The 17,357-nt window shown below is 35.9% G+C and overlaps 1 protein-coding gene across 1 annotated transcript in view; it reads left to right on the forward strand.

The window, feature by feature from the left end:
* Positions 1–17,357, forward strand: part of Malrd1 (MAM and LDL receptor class A domain containing 1) — a 694,431-nt gene that overhangs the window by 262,984 nt on the left and 414,090 nt on the right. The window contains exons 19-20 of the mRNA XM_031373295.1: positions 6,620–6,796; positions 9,025–9,187. Of these exons, the coding sequence (XP_031229155.1) occupies positions 6,620–6,796; positions 9,025–9,187 (340 nt within the window). The remainder of the gene's footprint in view (positions 1–6,619; positions 6,797–9,024; positions 9,188–17,357) is intronic.

The following is a 17,357-nucleotide window of genomic DNA, read 5'->3' on the forward strand; positions in this document are numbered from 1 at the left end:
CGCCATCTTGGATACAATCGTCTAAGCGGCCGCAGCTGACGATTGTATCCAAGCAGCTCCCTACACCCTGGGAGTCGTGGGGCCTCCCCATGTTCTCTTTCAAACTTATGTTTTTTTAGCTATTGTTATACACACATGTATTGCATATATGTATGTAATATTTGTGTAAATACAGCCTGATCATTCTATATGATGCTACTTGTATCTATGATAAATTTTAATTGATAAATTTGGCATGGAAAGAGATTAATAATTTAAAATAGAAAAATTTAACACTATGTTACAATGGTTTGTTTGAATATGGTCACAGTATTTTCTCTTTCAAAACTATGATACTGCAGTAATGTTCCTCACGTAATAATATGAATAACAGATATGAGAAGTGAAAGATGCGAGCATTAGGATCCTATCCATCTTGTGACATATCATCTGTTTTCAGTAATCCTGGATCACTGAGCCTCAGTTGACATCTCTTGTATGTCAAGCACAGGCAACAGATGGCACAGATCTTTAAATGAAGAATTTCATTTGTTTTTGTTTGTTTCTAACATTCTTTAGAAGAGCATCTCTGTCAGAAGTTATTGGTTCTCATCTATTTATACTTGTTTGATTTTGTATGTGCACATGTATATGTACACATGCATGTAGAGCCCAGAGGTTAGTGTTATGTGCCTTCCCCAACTACCCATTGCCTTATCATTGAAGACAGGGTCCTTGTTGGGCCTAGAGTTCACCAGTATAAGTAGGCAGGCTGGCTAGTGAGCCCTAGGGAATCTACCTGTCCCTACATATCAAATTCTGCAATGCGAGGAAAACACTGCCATGGTAGGCTTCTCAGATGAAGGTTCTGGAGATTGAACTCTGGTCTTCATGCCTATGTAAGCATGTTGGACATGAGCCACCTGCCCAGCCCATCTCTTTCTTTTTAATTCATCTAAGTATTGCAGAAGGTCTTAGTCTTCATTGGCAAACAATGCTACAAATGCTCTTATTTTTCATTACACGCACTTGTATGTTTTCTGTCTCCTTGAAAAAAATCCCTTCAAACATGGTTGTGGTTTGGATGATCATCTTTTGCCTTATTTTTCTTTTTAACATTCATGGCCAATAAATTCTGGATGGCCAGATTATGTAATAAAGTTTTCAATTCCATTTTTCCCTGTTTCAATTATTGTTGCACTTCTGGAAGAAAACTTTAGTGGAAACTTTCCATAAATGAGATAACTTTCATCCATGATTTCTAATTAAGTAGTCAAGAACTGTGCAGGTAGTTCTCACTTTTGTTTGAGAGCATGTGGGCTATTCACTCTACACATTTTCTGCCTTAACTATGCACCCTACACTGTTGCCACATTATAGCAAGTTTGTCTCCTTTTTGTGTGTTCTGTGCTTAAGTACTTACTTTGCACTGTAATATGTATAGACTTCTTAGAAAGCTTCTAAAGAAGACAGGGTTTTATCACAGTTGAGAATGAACTTTGGGTTTATCCTTTCTTTATAATCACCCTCATAACTTAGCTATGATGCATCAGCAGCTTGCATATGCAAACATAGCCTCTCCAATGATTTGCATGGTATCAGTCCAAAGCTATCCCTAAATCTCTGTAACCATCTTTTTCTTGCAATAAAGGGCTTGTTTCCCTTCACGTCAGGGAATCCTTTTGGGAGAGCTTCATATCAGGATTCTCAATCAGAACACATTTGTTGCTCATTTATTCTGCTTGCAAATTTGATACCATTTCCATATTAACTGAACACTTACCATAGTCTCTGATTATATTTTCAATTTCTGATATGTCAGCAAAAATCACCTAGATTTTTTTTCCTCATGTCTTACAACCTCAAAAATGGAACGTTTGTTCTCAGCATAGATCTTAGCAATTTAAGCATACATTTTTATTCCTCATCATTAGGTGAGTAAGTTGGTCATTTTCACTTTGAAGAATAGCTCAACATGTTTTCATAGACATACCTGAATTACCCATATCTTATTCTTGTGTTTTGAGCATACTGTTCAGTGTAGTAGGGAGTACTTCAAGGGATGGTGTGACATAATTGATACTGTGATAGTCAGTTCTGCAATTGAGACAGTTTCTAACATGACTAATGGGTAATAGGTTATATAGAGTGGATAGCCTGGACAAAGAGTGGTTCAGATCCCATCAGGAAGAGCAAAATGATGCACACTTTCAACATGCCTTTCAGAATCATGCTCAATTTAAAACTCATGAATTTTCTATTTAGTGTTTACAGACTACAGTAATTTGAAAGCAACAGATACATTGAATACTTTAGGTAATTTGGAAAGGGGGTACTTCAGTAATCTTGGCTAACTTTACCTTGAAGTACTTTTTCATTAAACTCGGTGGTGGTTCCTTTTGATTCAAACCATGCAGTCTGTAGTTCCTTTAAAATTATCAATATTTCAAACACTACTCATTCTATTGTTTAATTTTTTCAAATTGTACAATGACATTAGATTCATCTAAGTTTAGTAGTAGGCAACAATTTTTATCTCTAATTCTGCGTGATGTTGAGGGTGGTACTTCCATTTGCAGTAGGGTGAGCTTGCTCCCTGATGCAACTTTTCTTCTTGATCCACTATTATTGAATTCATGTCTTGCCATAGAAAATACCTCTTTTTATTGTAAACTCTTGTCTACTTTACATATTCTCTATATTTTAGCTCCAAGTGTAAGTAGCCTAATTATTACTGATATTCCTAATCTATACTCTATTAAGGCAGAACATATTTTCTCTGATTATCATCTCTCTTCATACATGGCCTGAATTCAATAGCCCTTTATTTCTGCTCTTTTCCCTCTTCTGTACATTCTCTGGAGAAACAGTAGCAGCTGATTAGGATTACTGTGCTTGCATAGAGAACTTGAATGTGTGCTCCTGGCTCCTCACTTGCTCTTCTTTTCTTTCTCTCTTTCCATTTATTTATTTGTTCATTTTACATCTTGATCACTGGCCCCTACTCCTGGTTTCCCCTACAAAGTCCTTCCTCTCATCCCCCTACCCCTTCTCCTCTGAGAGGGCGCCCCTCCATCACCCACCCCCCACCTTGATGCATCAAGTCTATGCCAGGTTAGGCACATCCTCTCCCACAGAGGTCACACAAGGCAGCACAGCTGGGGAACAGATTCCACAGACAGGCAGCAACTTTAGGGACTGCCTCTGCTCCAGTTGTTGGGGGAACCACATAAAGACTGAACTGCACATCTGCTACATATGTTCCAAGGACCTCAGTCGAGGTCCAGGCCATGTTTGCTATTTGGTTGGTGTTTGTCCTTGAGAGTCTCCACAGGTCTAGATTAGTTGATTCTGTTTGTCTTCCTGTGGAGTTTCTACCCTCTTCAGGGCTCTCAGTCCTTTCCACAACTTTTCCTTAAGACTCCTTGAGCTCTCTCTGAGGTTTGGCTGTGGACCTCTGCATCTGTTTCAGTCAGCTCCTAGGTGGAGCCTCTCAGAGGACAGTTATGCTAGCCTCCTGTCTGCAAGCATAACAAAGGATCATTAATAATGTCGAGGATTGGTGCTTGCCTATGGGATGGGTTCAAGTTGGACCAGTTATTGGTTAGCCATTCCCTTAGTCTCTGCTTCATCTTTGTCCCTGCATTTCCTATAGACAGGAAAAATCTGGGGTCAATAGGTTTATGGGTGGGTTGGTGTCCTTATACTTCCATTGGTAGCCCTGCCTGGCTACAGGAGGTAGCTTCTTAAGGTTTCATATCCCTGTTGCTGTGTATCTCAGCTAAGGTCACCAGAATAGACTCCTGAGAGCTTCCCCCATCCAAAGTCTCTGAGACAGATGCTCCCCCTCCCATTCCCACAGTTGCAACTTGCCATTTATTTTCCTGGCCTTCTTGTCCTCTCATCTGCCTCTGCCCACATCTGATCCTGATCTCCCCATTTCCCCGCTAACCCTCCCTTCCTTCTAGTTCCCTCCCTCCGTCTACCTCCTATGACTATTTTATTCCCCCTCCTAAGTGAGATTAAAGAATCCTCTCTTGTGCCATCCTTCTTGTTTAGTTTCTTTGGGTCTATGGAGTGTATTGTGGGTATCGTGTACTTTATGGGTAATATCCATTGATATACAAGCACATACCATGCATGTCCTTTTAGACCTGTGTTACCTCACTCAGGATGATATATTCTAGTTGCATCAAATGTCTGCAAAATTCATGATGTCCTTGTTTTTAGTTACTGAATAGTATTCTATTTTTTAAGTAAACCATATTTCCAGTATACATTCTTTAGTTGAGGGACATCTAAGTTGTTTCCAGTTTTTGGTTATTACAAATAAAGCTGAAAAAACAAGCTTGATCAAGTGTCTCTGTGGTATAATGGGATATCTTTTGGGTATAGGTCCAAGGAGCAGTATAGATGGGACTTGAGGTGGAACTATTTCCAATTTTCTGAGAAACTGTCAGATTGTTTTCCAGAGTGATTGTACAAGTTTGCACTCCCACTACCAAAGGAGGAGTGTTTCTTTTCTCAACATCTTTGCCAACATGTACTGTCACTTGAGGTTTTAGTCTTAGCCATTCTAATGGGAGTGAGATAGAAGGAATCTCAGGGTTGTTTTGATTTGCATGCCCCTGATGACAAAGGACATTGAACATTCTTTAAGTGCTTCTCAGCCTTTTGATATTCCTATGTTGTGAATTCTTTGTTTAGCTCTGTACCCCAGTTTTAAACTGGGTTATTTGGTTGTTGTGTCTTAACTTCTTGAGTTCTTTATATATATTGAATATTGGCCTTGTGTTAAATGTAGGGTTACTGGAGATCTTCTCCCAACCTGTAGGTTGCCGATTTGTTCTACTGACAGTGTCTTTTGACTTACAAAAGTTTTGCAGTTTCATGAGGCCCCATTTATCAACTGTTGATTTTAGAGCCTGAACTATTGGTGTTCTGTTCAGTAAATTATCTCCTGTACCAATGAGTTCAAGGCCATTTCCAACTTTTTCTTCTTTTAGATTAATGTATCAGGTTTTAAGTTGATGTCTTTGATCTACTTAGACTTGAGTTTTGTACAGGGTGAGAAATATGGATCTATTCGTCTCCTATATTCAGGCATCTGGTTAGACCAGCACCATTTGTTGAAGATGCATTCTTTATTCCATTATATAGATTTGATTTTTGTTTTTGTTTTTGTTTTTGTTTGTTTTTTTGTCAAAAATAATGTGTCCATAGGTGTGTGGGTTTATTTATGGGTCTTCGATTAGATTCCATTGACCAACCTGTCTGTTTCTATACTAATATCATGAACTTCTTATTAATATTGATTTGTAGTACACCTCATGATCAGGGATAGTGATTTCTCCTGAAGTTCTTTCATTGTTCGGGATTGTTTTATCTATCATGGGTTTTTTGGTTTTCCACATGAAGTTGAGAATTGCTCTTTCAATGTCTGTAAAATTTGCATTGAATCTGTACATTGCTTTTGGTAAGATACCAATTTTCAATATGGATCCATGAACATGGAAGATCTTTCTATCTTCTGATATCTTCAGTTTCTTTCTGCAGGGACTTAAAATTCTTGTCATACAGGTTTTTTCTTGCTTGGTTAGATTTACACCAATATGTTTTATATTATTTATGGCTATTGTGAGGGGTATTGTTTCCATAATTTCTATCCTAGCCTGTTTATCATTTGTATAAAGGAAAGGTACTGATTTCTTTCAGATAATTTTGTATTCAAGTACTTTACTGGAGGTGTTTATCAGCTATAGAACTTCTCCAGTAGAATTTTTGGGTCAGTGATATGCAGTGTCATATCATCCATGAATGTGATACTTTGAATTCTTCCTTTCCAATTTGTATCCCCTTGAATTCATTTAGTAGTCTTGTTCTTGATAGAACCTCAAGTTCTATATTGTATAGATAGGGAGAAATAGGGCAGCCTTGTCTTTTCCCTAATTTTAGTGAAATTGTTTAAGTTTTTCTCCATTTAATTTGATACTGGCTAGTTGCTTGCTGTAAATTTTTTTTTTTATGTTTATTATGTGCCTTAATATCCCTGATCTCTCTAAGACTTTTAATATGAAGGGTGCTGAATTTAAATTGTTTAAATTTTGTTTAAATTGTTTAATTATTTTTTAGGAAAAAAAAAGCCTTAAAATTGGGATATGCCCTGCAAGCTTGAACCAACAAAAATGACAAAGATTAGATTTATGGGACCTGTGAAAGAATGAAATTGTGTGCAGTTGTTTGTTTGTTTGTTTGTTTTGTTTTATGTATTATATTTGAAAGTCTACTAAGCCCTTGCATCTGATGCTAGCAATGACCACCGTGTTGGCTCCTACTTCTTTTCTAAGCTATTTTCTTTGGATTTCCTTTTGTTTGACTTTGAATCACCTTTTCTTTTAAACCACTGCCGTGTATCAAATCTTTTGCTTACCTTTGGGATTAAAAAATATTCAAGCTATCTGCCTTTCCTAAGTCAGAGTTCTGTTTTAAATGTATAAATGGATTTAACAAAGTAATAAACACTACCAATTATCTCTCTTAAGACTGAATGCATAGCATAATTAGAAATGTCAAGTTTGAAAAACATTTAAGATAACTACAAGCCATGATACATGATGTCTCTATATTATTTATCCCCAAGATAATTTGCCAATGGACATTCCAAGTCCACCAGAAACTTCAGTTCCAGAGACCTTGCCTCCAAACAACTGCACAGAAGATGAATTTGTCTGCAGGTCTAACGGTCATTGTGTTGGTAAAATTCAGAAATGTGACTTCAGATATGACTGCATTGACAAATCGGATGAGTCATCTTGTGGTAGGTGAATTCCTAGCTTTTGCATAAATTAGATACTAAACTAGTGTTTTTATGAGTTGTAGCACTTCTGTCTCCATTCCCAACTTAGGTATTCCTGTATTATCAATTAAGAAGTATTTAAGGGAGAACTGGAGAGATGGCACAGTGGTTAAGAGCACTGGCTGCTCTTCCAGAGGTCCTGAGTTCAATTCCCAGAAACCACATGGTGGCTCACAACCATTTGTAACGGGATCTGATGCCCTCTTCTAGATTTGTCTGAAGACAGTGAAAGTGTATTCATAGAAAATAAATAAATAAATCTTAAAAAAGAAGTATTTAGGAATGGGATATACTTAGATTAACTATTTCAATTTTTATCCTAGGCAAATTCACTCAAAAATAAATATTATTATAGGAATCATCTTAAATTCATAAGAAGACTAATTTAACACATGTGAGACATGTTTCCATGTCTTGGTGAAATATGGCTCTCATTTACAGCTACCTGCCAATTCATATATCTTCTTAAATGGATCAATTATTAATTTACAATTGAATTTTCCAGTCAAAATGAAGATGGAAGAAGAAAAATTAGCACATGCCTGAGAAGTGAAGCACAAAGTTAGACAGAGCAAATGCTTGGCATTAACTTTCCCTTCCATGATTGTATGTGAATTTATCATACTGCAGCATCATTCATAATGTTAAGGACCATAAACATACTAATGGCAAAGCATAATGAAATCCTCATTTTCCTCATCAGTGTATTAAGAGGTCCTAGAGTTTAAGGTCCCTAAAAAAGAGTGGAAGTTTTTCCCTTAACTCAAAAAATAGTAATTCTTAATGTGCAAGTATACTGTAAATATAGCCTAAACCTGCATACATTCAAAGCTACTAAACTCCATAGTGCACAAGTCATACAAGGGAACAGTTTTTATCATGTAAACAATGTAAAGAACAAAGATTGAGTCCTAAATATCGTCCCAAGATAATTAAAGACAACATATGTTATTATCAGCATTTAACATCCAAATGCAATGAATCACTGCAGTTTACAAAAGAATTGTTTTTCAGTGACATGCTTCCTTGTCAGATTTTGTAGTAACATATGTATTTAATGTTTTCATCTGTGGCATTCCAGAACTGCTAAGACACTCAGAAACTGGGTCAATGTCAGGTTTTCTACAGCATGAATAAAAATTCATTGAATTGGTTTTATTTTTTACTTAAGAAATAGTGATTTTTAACATAGATGCATGCATGTACACATTCAGCAAGAGGAAGAAGAGAAAAAAGAGGGAGAAATTATTTAGAAAGCATTTCACATGAAAGTCAATGGAGTACTACTTTCTTTTATTAGAATACAATCATTACAAGAATCATAAAAATATTCAAGGTATTAAGACCAATATAAATGTTACTGGATGTCATATTGCTTTGAAGGTAAATGCTGTCACTGACATCTTTAGGGAATGAGCTGAAGTTAAATAGTATATTACCTTGGACAGAGAAAAGCCAATAGGTCATAGCTCAGAGGTCATAAAGGCAGGAGAAGTGCTGAGTAGGAAGAGATGGGAGATAGATGCTCTAGGAGCTAATTAACATCTCACCTCCTAGAGAGAGGGCACTGTTAATGTATGCATTTATTCACATACTTTACTTTCTGTGGAGATTCAAATTAAAATGAACTTCAATTTTTAAATATTTTCTTATGATTATATAAAACATTGGCCTAAATATTTTATCAGTGCTTAAAAGTTATTTATGAGAGCTAGAGAGATGGTGCCATTAGTAAAGTGCTGGCTTAGTAAGCATGAAGACCTGTGCTTGATGCCCAGAACCTACATAAAAGCCAGGTGTGACAGCATAGTCCCATAAGCCCAGGGATCCAGAGATGGGAGACTTAAGACTCACTGGGCCATGCTAGCCAGCTGTCTTCACATGATTAATAAATAACAGGGCAAATGCAAGATCCTGCTTCAAAAGAAAGTGAGAAACAAGACATAAGGGTGATGTGTAGTATGTGCCCACAGGAACACACACACACACACACACACACACACACACACACGCACACATGCATGCACGCACACATGCACATGTTATTATCAGCATTTAACATCCAGATGCAATGAATCACTGCAGTATGATTTTTTTAAAGGAAACATAAGAAAATGCTGCAGAGCATAAACTTCCCCTTCTTATTCATTGTTATTAGTTCATCTTGTCTTTGTTCTGTTTTATTCAAGTACTGGAAGTCTGTACATTTGAAGAAGGAAACCTATGTAAATGGTACCAACCAACCCCAGCAAATTCACTCCATGATTCAAATACATTCAGGTGGGGACTTGGTAATGGGACCAGTATTCGTCATGGGGAAGAAAACCACAGGCCATCTGTAGATCACACAAAGTAAGTGACCATATATTTTCAGAGTCTCTTAGGAGACATTTCCCTGACCCAACTTATCCTAGGTCAATACTATTGCAGAGATTAATGTAGTGCCTAAGATAAAGTCAGTTGAATGTATTATTTTACACTGTACCAGGAAAATATAACTTTAAAAGCAAAAAATTGGGGCTGCCAAAATGCCTCAGTAGCTAAAAGCACTTGCTGTTAACAATGATGCACCGGAGTTCAGTTTTCAGAATCACATACTGTAAAGAATGACCCAGTTCTGACAAGTTCTGTTCAATTTGTAAACATTATCTTTTATATACATGTAGCAGTGAATTAATCTGGCAACTACATTTATTACTTTATTCTACCCCCCAATAACTATATAGAGAAAACAAGATTTATTTAAAATTGTACCTCAATTTCTGAGCAGTTAAATGACATACCTTAAACTTCTATGCTACTCTGGCTACCCCTCAACCCCATTTCATGATGCTTGTATATTATTATTGATCTGGATTTTCCTACCCCATCTTCATGGCTCCAATTCTTCCAAACTGCCCGTTGATCTGAATCTTTCTTTCTCCCCCTTTCCTTCTTCTGCTGTGGCAGACATGTTACCCTATCCTTTATTCTGTTCAACCATTGGGTGATTAGCAGTTATTGACAACACAAGAATATATGGTAAGTATTGTTTCTACAAACTCACCACAGCAGATTTTTGGTATAAGTATTATAATGCCATGTCTAGATTGAAACAAGGTACAAGAAGAGAGAAATCAGTGTTTTAATAACATAAGAGTAGACTTTCACAGTGTATAAAATCATTATGCCTATGTCATCTTCCATAGACACATGATTGCATGCAAGCATCTATGTACAGACATGCACATATCCATACATAGACTCACAGACATACAAACACACACAATTCAAAGCAAAAAATGATTCTGTGAAGCTAGACACAAACAAAAACCATAAAAGTAAGAGTATTATTTAGCATTTTAATATGTTCTCTTGGTGAGAAGCACAAGAATTTGTTAACTCGTTTGTTTGTTTGTTTATTTATTTATTTATGCTTCTGCTTATGGCCTTCAATATTCTAGTCAAACACTCCACCACTGAGCTCTAGTTCTAGCATGAAAACTACTGTTCATATGTGTTTTTTAAAACACAAAACAAAACATTGAGACTGATGAGATATATCACTCAGTAAAAATGCTAAGGAAGCAGAGACATTCAGATTTTTGGTGCTCCCTGGCTAGCCTTGCAAGCCTAGGTAGGAAGTTTCAGGCTAGGGAAGGACTTTTCTCAAAAATACGGTCGATGACACCCTGAGAAAGGATATGGAGTTGAGCTCTGGCCTTCATATATACATAAACACAGTTGTATTTGTAACATCTGTGCATGCTCCTGAACACCACATACATAAAATACACACACACACACACACACACACCCACACATGCACACATACACACACACAGAGACAATCTTTCTCACACATACACACTGGCAAATACAGACACAGACACTTACAGAAACACCCACACATACACCCACAAATAAACACACACACAAAGACACTCACAGATACACACACGTACAGTATCAGATACACACACACACGCTCACAGACACTCACAGAAACACACACAGAGACACTCACAGACACACAGACGACAGATACACACACACACTAACAGACACAGAAACACACAAACACATATACACATTCTTTCTTCTGAATGACTTCTATTATTTTTTATTCATCCATTTCTCTGTAGATCTCTTTTCTTTATCAATTAATTTTATTACCATCTGCATTTCCCTTCCTCTTTCTCATTCTGTATGTCCAGGATACAGGATAATATCCACATTTTTTTTCATAGACTTATTGAGTGTATTTTGTCCAGCATTTGGTAAATCATGCCATTAAATATTATCTATAACTCAGTTTGCATTTTACTTCAGGGGCATTCCATAATTTATTAATCCATACACAATTCTTGAAATTCCCAATTGATTTTATTTTTCTACAGTGCTATTAGCTGTGAGAAGTAAGCAGATGAGGTGCTTTCTGTCCGAGGCACATTTAGAGGACCTCAGTGAAGCAATGATGTAAATTGAAGCACATAACTACAGAGGAAGTGGAACTAGAAGGGGTAGGGAGTGGTGGGCAGGCTTTTTCTGCACGGAGGACAAGTGGGACAGTACTGAGTTTGTAATGGGCAAAAAGAGAGGGTTCTCTTGGACAGACAGAACAAGAACAAACCAGATGGTGAATGTAATTTTTTTCTATACGAGATTCACCATTAAACCATTTGTTCACTGAAATATTTCTCATTTTTGGAACTCTATGAATATTTTATATTTTTAAAGAAAAACTTTATAGCAACCATCTTGTCCCTTGGCTTCCTATTTACTTTATATATTGTACTTAACAAATTAATTTCATAATAGTGACTACAAGTATGGGTTAAAAATAAATGTGAAGGAAAATTGATAGTTTCATGATGAAAAAGACCTCACATTTACAGTAACCTCAACCCAATCTGCTGGAGATTTCTTAATTTGTTCTAAGATTGTATAATTGTTCATCTATACATTAACTGTGCATTAGTTAGTTCATGTTTGTAAAATGCTATGCTCTCATATTCTATAACCACATCTTTGTTAAAAAAGATATTTTTATTAATATTTATTAATTAATTTTTATTAATATTAAAAGAAATAGATATTCTAGTTTCTTTTCTCCTGCCCTTCTTCCTTTCTCCATCTTCCTTCTTCCTTTCTCCATCTTCCTGGTATGTAAGTCTATGATTTCATTTACTTCTCTGCGTTTTGTTTTACATGGAGGTTCGCATCTCACTTTGCCGATTAGCGTGGTCTGGGAACTGGCTGAAAAGCCTAGGCTGCCCACAACTCCCAGACCTCTACTCCCTTTGTCTCCCGAGTGCTGGGACTATAGTGGTGTGCCCTATCCTTGGCAATTCAATTTAATAATTATAGTTCAGCATATTGTATCTTTTACAATCTTTATCTGGATGTTAAATGGTTGATACATATTTGTTGTCCTGTAGTTTCTTTGTGTGTTCTAATCAATCCGCTCTTTTAAGTGTGTGAGATAACTCATCTTCACAGATTCGTCCCCTCCCCTTTTTGTTCTAGAAAGGCTGTCACTGAAGCTCCTGGCCAGAATGTCCTCTGCTTTCCCTCTGACCCACCACAGACTTCTTTTTTCTAGGTTTGCTCTTCATTTACTACATAAGGTGTAAATCCCTAGGTCTTTAAACATTATGACTTTCTCCCCTTGGTGAAGTCTGCATTCTCTACATGATCTGGGTACTTGGGGCTCCCTTACTGCTTGTATATCTCTTTCATTATTAGAGATTTTTCACATTTGATGCCCTTCAGATATCTATAATGTTAAAATATAAGACCCTTGAAAGTTAACTAGATAATTGGACCTGATATGGAACTCCTAACTGTCAGGTGATGTATTCATCACATTCTAGTATGTGTGTGTCTCCATGATGGTTTTTCAAATATGGATGTTTTCTAATTTTAGATGGTTAAATGTGACTTTCTTTAATGCTTTATTTCTCACATACTATACTTTGTATAAAAAGTCTTTCACACCTTAAAAATTATAGTTATTCAGTTTGTTTACAATTTTTCTGGCTACTTTGAATCATGGCCTGTTTATAGCAGTTAGAACCTAATACAGTATTTGAAACATTAATTTGACCTAGAGGGGAAATCTTTACAATTTAAACAAATCAGAAGAGGAATGACTTAGTTTGACTCAGCTATGCATATGAGTTTTTAATGACATCAGTTAGCCAATAATTATGATCATATTACCCATCTTCCTAGCCTTTCTCATATTGTTTTAAGCTATCATATTCTTGATTTTTATGAAACTTTCATATCCATTGCCTCTTTATATTTATCTTAATCATTATTTTAATTGAGCTTTGACTCTGTTGTATTGTTGCTTCTCATCATCTAATTTGATCTTTTTCCCCAGTACCTACCCTCTGTCCTATTTTGTAGCCCACAAGTTTAACCTAGAGCTCATGTCCTGCAAGTTTATAGCTTCTGTTTATCAGTCTGACTTCAGGGAACCCCTGTTTATGTTACACTTTCCACAGTTAACGCTAAAAGACACCTCAGCTTCCATGAATGGTGCTTCCATAAAAGACTCCATCTTTTTGGTCAAAGTGCTCTTGTATACATAAGAAGTCACCAATCACATCTTTAGTATTTTCTTTGGGTTAAAGTTTTCCCTTGTTTTCTGAGCTCTCTTTAGTCATTTTCTTCTGGCAAAATGGTTTGTTTTGTTATCCTTTAATTTAAATGGTAACAGCATATCTACTTACAGTAGAAAGAGTGGCTCACAATAAGTATGTGCTGGCTTCAATCATACATATTAGTTATTAAGTAATGAATTGAAATATCTATATACTAAATGGTGTTGTGTTGCTTCTGACTTAACGTCAACAGAAATTCCAAGCAGCTTCTATTGTGCATGTGAATGAACTCTGTCTCATTGTGAAAGTATATTGCAACAAAGAATAAATGAGGGCTAAATTAGTACTGTACACCACAGTAGTGAAAGTATAAATGCAATTTTGTCAATATATTATATAAGCCAGCAGCTGGTTTTTATGTGTCTCCATCTTTCCATTTCCAACAAGCTACAGAATCCTAAAGAAGTCTCAAACTACATTTCCAAATCGGTCACATTGTTTTTGACAGTTTGGCCCACAGTAAGTCTCCACAAGAAGATAAAGCACCAAATTAAATTCATTTAAACTAAGAACACTTAACAGATGTTTAATTTCTATACCCACATCCCAGTGAGCCTTGAAGAAGGAAGTGGCCTGGAGCCCATGTTTATCCTTGTGTCTCTCAGCTTTGCTCTGGGCTCCATTCTCAGCCAAGGGAGCTTGTCTCACCCATTCCATGGCTTACAGTAAGCATCAAGCTTTGTTTTCCAAATTTTGTTTTTTATTGAAGGGAAGCTTTGCTCACTCAGAAAATGCTTCTCTTTCCCCTTCCTTTAGTGTGCGGCTCTAGAAACACAAAGGCAATTTTCAAAGCCATTATCTCAAAATAATCTTCAAGATCAGTTTCAAGAATTAAGAAGGATTGTGCCAGTTATCCTTCCCTTATGACCCGCTCCCCAGGCCCTACCTGAGGCAAAGATCATTTTGGCACATTTCTGTAGGAAAAAATCATTTACATGCAAGTACAAGAGGAAAAAGACATTCATATATTTCAAAATATTCTTCCACTTTAAGCACTTAATGAGGCAATAAAAACTCTGGATAATTCATGTTAAGTTAGGACTGTGTAGGCAACTTCTCACTTTGTATTGGAGTTCTAAACAAGGCTTTTAAAATGTCTGTTTTTCATTATGAAAATAAAATGTCTAAGCTTAATAGAATGATATCCCAAACTGAATTTTTCTTTTTAAAAATAACACACTTCATACATCTGAAATAAATTCTATGATGTAAAATTAAGGTGGCATTTTTATTTTTTATTTGCTTTTAGGAGCATGTCAGCATTTGATACAACTAGCTCATTTGTTTCATGTAAATTTGACAGCCCATTATCCTTTTTAAGGCTAAGAATATGCAGCAGGAGGCTGCTGAGGGCATTCTTCCTGCATGCAGCGTAGCAGCTGGCAAGATGTCTTCTCAGTGCAATGAGGTAGAGAGAAAAGGATAGCCTTGGTTATAATTCAACACAGCAATAAAAAGATATATGCGTAAAATCACTTGAAATTCTCCGATTTTCTTTAAATTGGGGTTGGATGAAATCTCATTTTCCTTTTTACTATGAAAAGAGATAATTTAAAAGAAAAGTTACTTTCTTAATATCTTTGAAAAGGTAACATGATCTGTTGAGGAGGAAGAAGAGGAAAATGGCAAGTGGAGAGATAATGAAGAAGATGAAGAACTGGAGGGAGAGGAGGGAAGAGGAGGAAGAGGGAAATAGATGAGGAGAAAGGGTAATGGGGGATGAATCTATATCCTTTAGTTCTCCAGAGACTACTAGGGCATTTGTCTGGAACCATTTTCTTCAGGTGAGTTTGTTTTGAGATTTCTTTTAACAATGAACCAAGATACTGAGCCTATGTAGGGCTCGAATATCATATCATTCTCTGGAGTTTAACATGCTTGGAATGTGTGTATTTGGAAATGTCGTAGAATGATCTCTCCCAGCTCGTTTTTTACTCTGAACATAGAACCTTCTTCTATGACCCATGAATCAGTGTAATAAGCCATTCTTTTAGCTCAACAGTATTACAATAGTATGTATACCCAAAGCTAAGCACTAGAGGATTATAATCATTCTTATATCATAGGGGATGCTTTCCAAATCTGTTGTTTTACTAAATGCCCAATTGCCTGTTTAAATAAACTAAAAAATAAATAAGAATTTCCATGAGCATAGACTCAAGGCCATAGGCAAAATTGAGTTCTCCATGCTTCATTATGTACAATGATGTTCAATTAAAAAAAACTAGTTTTCCAAATTAGCGATTTGTAAGTATGCTCCAGAAATTTCTGCAAATATCAAGGACTTTTAAATAAAAGTATGTATTTTCATACATATCAATATACTTTATACACATATGTAAAAACCATTCTATTACATTTACATATATGCAAATAAATGCATTAAAATTCATGAAACACATGCATGCATACATGTGTATAGACATATAAATCAGATTATAGTTAAATGTAGATTTTGAAACATTTATATCAAGATTTAGAATAACATCAGCTTTTAGAAAAAGCTTTTCAGTAGTAAGTGTGAATACAAATATTCAAATTCTAAATCAGCTGTACTGATTTGGAACTGTTTTAATACTTGTAAGCAAGTGGTATTCCTGCGAATTACTGAAGGGCTGAAGGAGAAGCTAAATTATATTTTTTTTTTTTAAAACAGTAGAGAAAAAAAATGCCTTTCTGTTAGAATATCCTGAGATTAATTTCTTATTATTCACTTTCACATGTAATTTGTTTTGTGTAATTAAGTGAATTACATTATAGATTTTTCATTTAATCTAGAAGGAGTTGATCTTGACAGGTAGTTTTTACAGAGCTATCTGTAGTTAAAGTCCATGTGTGTCTGGAGGCTATACTATATATAAATTTATAATGCATACTGAGACGTATATTTGCCAACATATTTTCTTTTTTTTTTAATAGATTTATTTATTTATTATATGTAAGGACACTGTAGCTGTCTTCAGACACCCCAGAAGAGGGCGTCAGATCTCGTTACGGATGGTTGTGAGCCACCATGTGGTTGCTGGGATTTGAACTCAGGACCTTTGGAAGAGCAGTCAGTGCTCTTACCCGCTGAGCCATCTCACCAGCCCCCGCCAACATATTTTCTAAATAAAGTAATTTTTAAAGAACATGTTGATAATAATAAAATGTATAAATTTATGATGTTACTAAAGATCACATCCTCTTTTGAATATGTGCTAAAATACAGTTTTAATCACAGTTTCAATTTTATTCAAATCTTAAAATTTATTTTCATTATTATTATTTTTTTAAATGAAGCAAACATGTTCATTTTCTGTATAGTCAGCATAGTTAAACTGTAAACGGAAACCACCTTTCCCAGTCAGGCAAAGGTTGAGTCAACTTAATTCTCCATATTTAAGTAAAGCTTTAAATGTAAGACTCATTTGTAGGTACCACCAATGCTATTGCAAGAGACATAGGGTTACTCACAGCAGTAAAGTTTTCTGCCCAGAACTCCTATGGACCATCTTATCCAGGGTTATGGCTCTCTTATCATAATCATGTGAGTTTGAAGTCCCTATTCTGAAAATAGACAGCATCTCTAGGTGTGGGTCCATTGTTTATGTGTGTGCAGTGTCTACTTACTTCTCTTTTCCCTTTCCCAGGAGATCTATGCATACCTTCCTGCCTTGAGCCCTCCTTAAAACTTAGCATCTCTGGGTCTATAGATTGTAACACAATTATCCTTTACTTAACAGCTAGTGTTGACTTATTAGTGAGTATAAACCATGTGTCTTTCTGGGTCTGGGTTACCTCACTCAGGGTGATTTTTTTCTAGTTCCATACATTTGCTTGCAAATTTCATGTTGTTATTTTTTTTCTTTTTTTTTTTCTTTTAGATA

The sequence above is a fragment of the Mastomys coucha genome, unplaced genomic scaffold, assembly GCF_008632895.1.
Source record: "Mastomys coucha isolate ucsf_1 unplaced genomic scaffold, UCSF_Mcou_1 pScaffold15, whole genome shotgun sequence".
Taxonomy (NCBI): domain Eukaryota; kingdom Metazoa; phylum Chordata; class Mammalia; order Rodentia; family Muridae; genus Mastomys; species Mastomys coucha.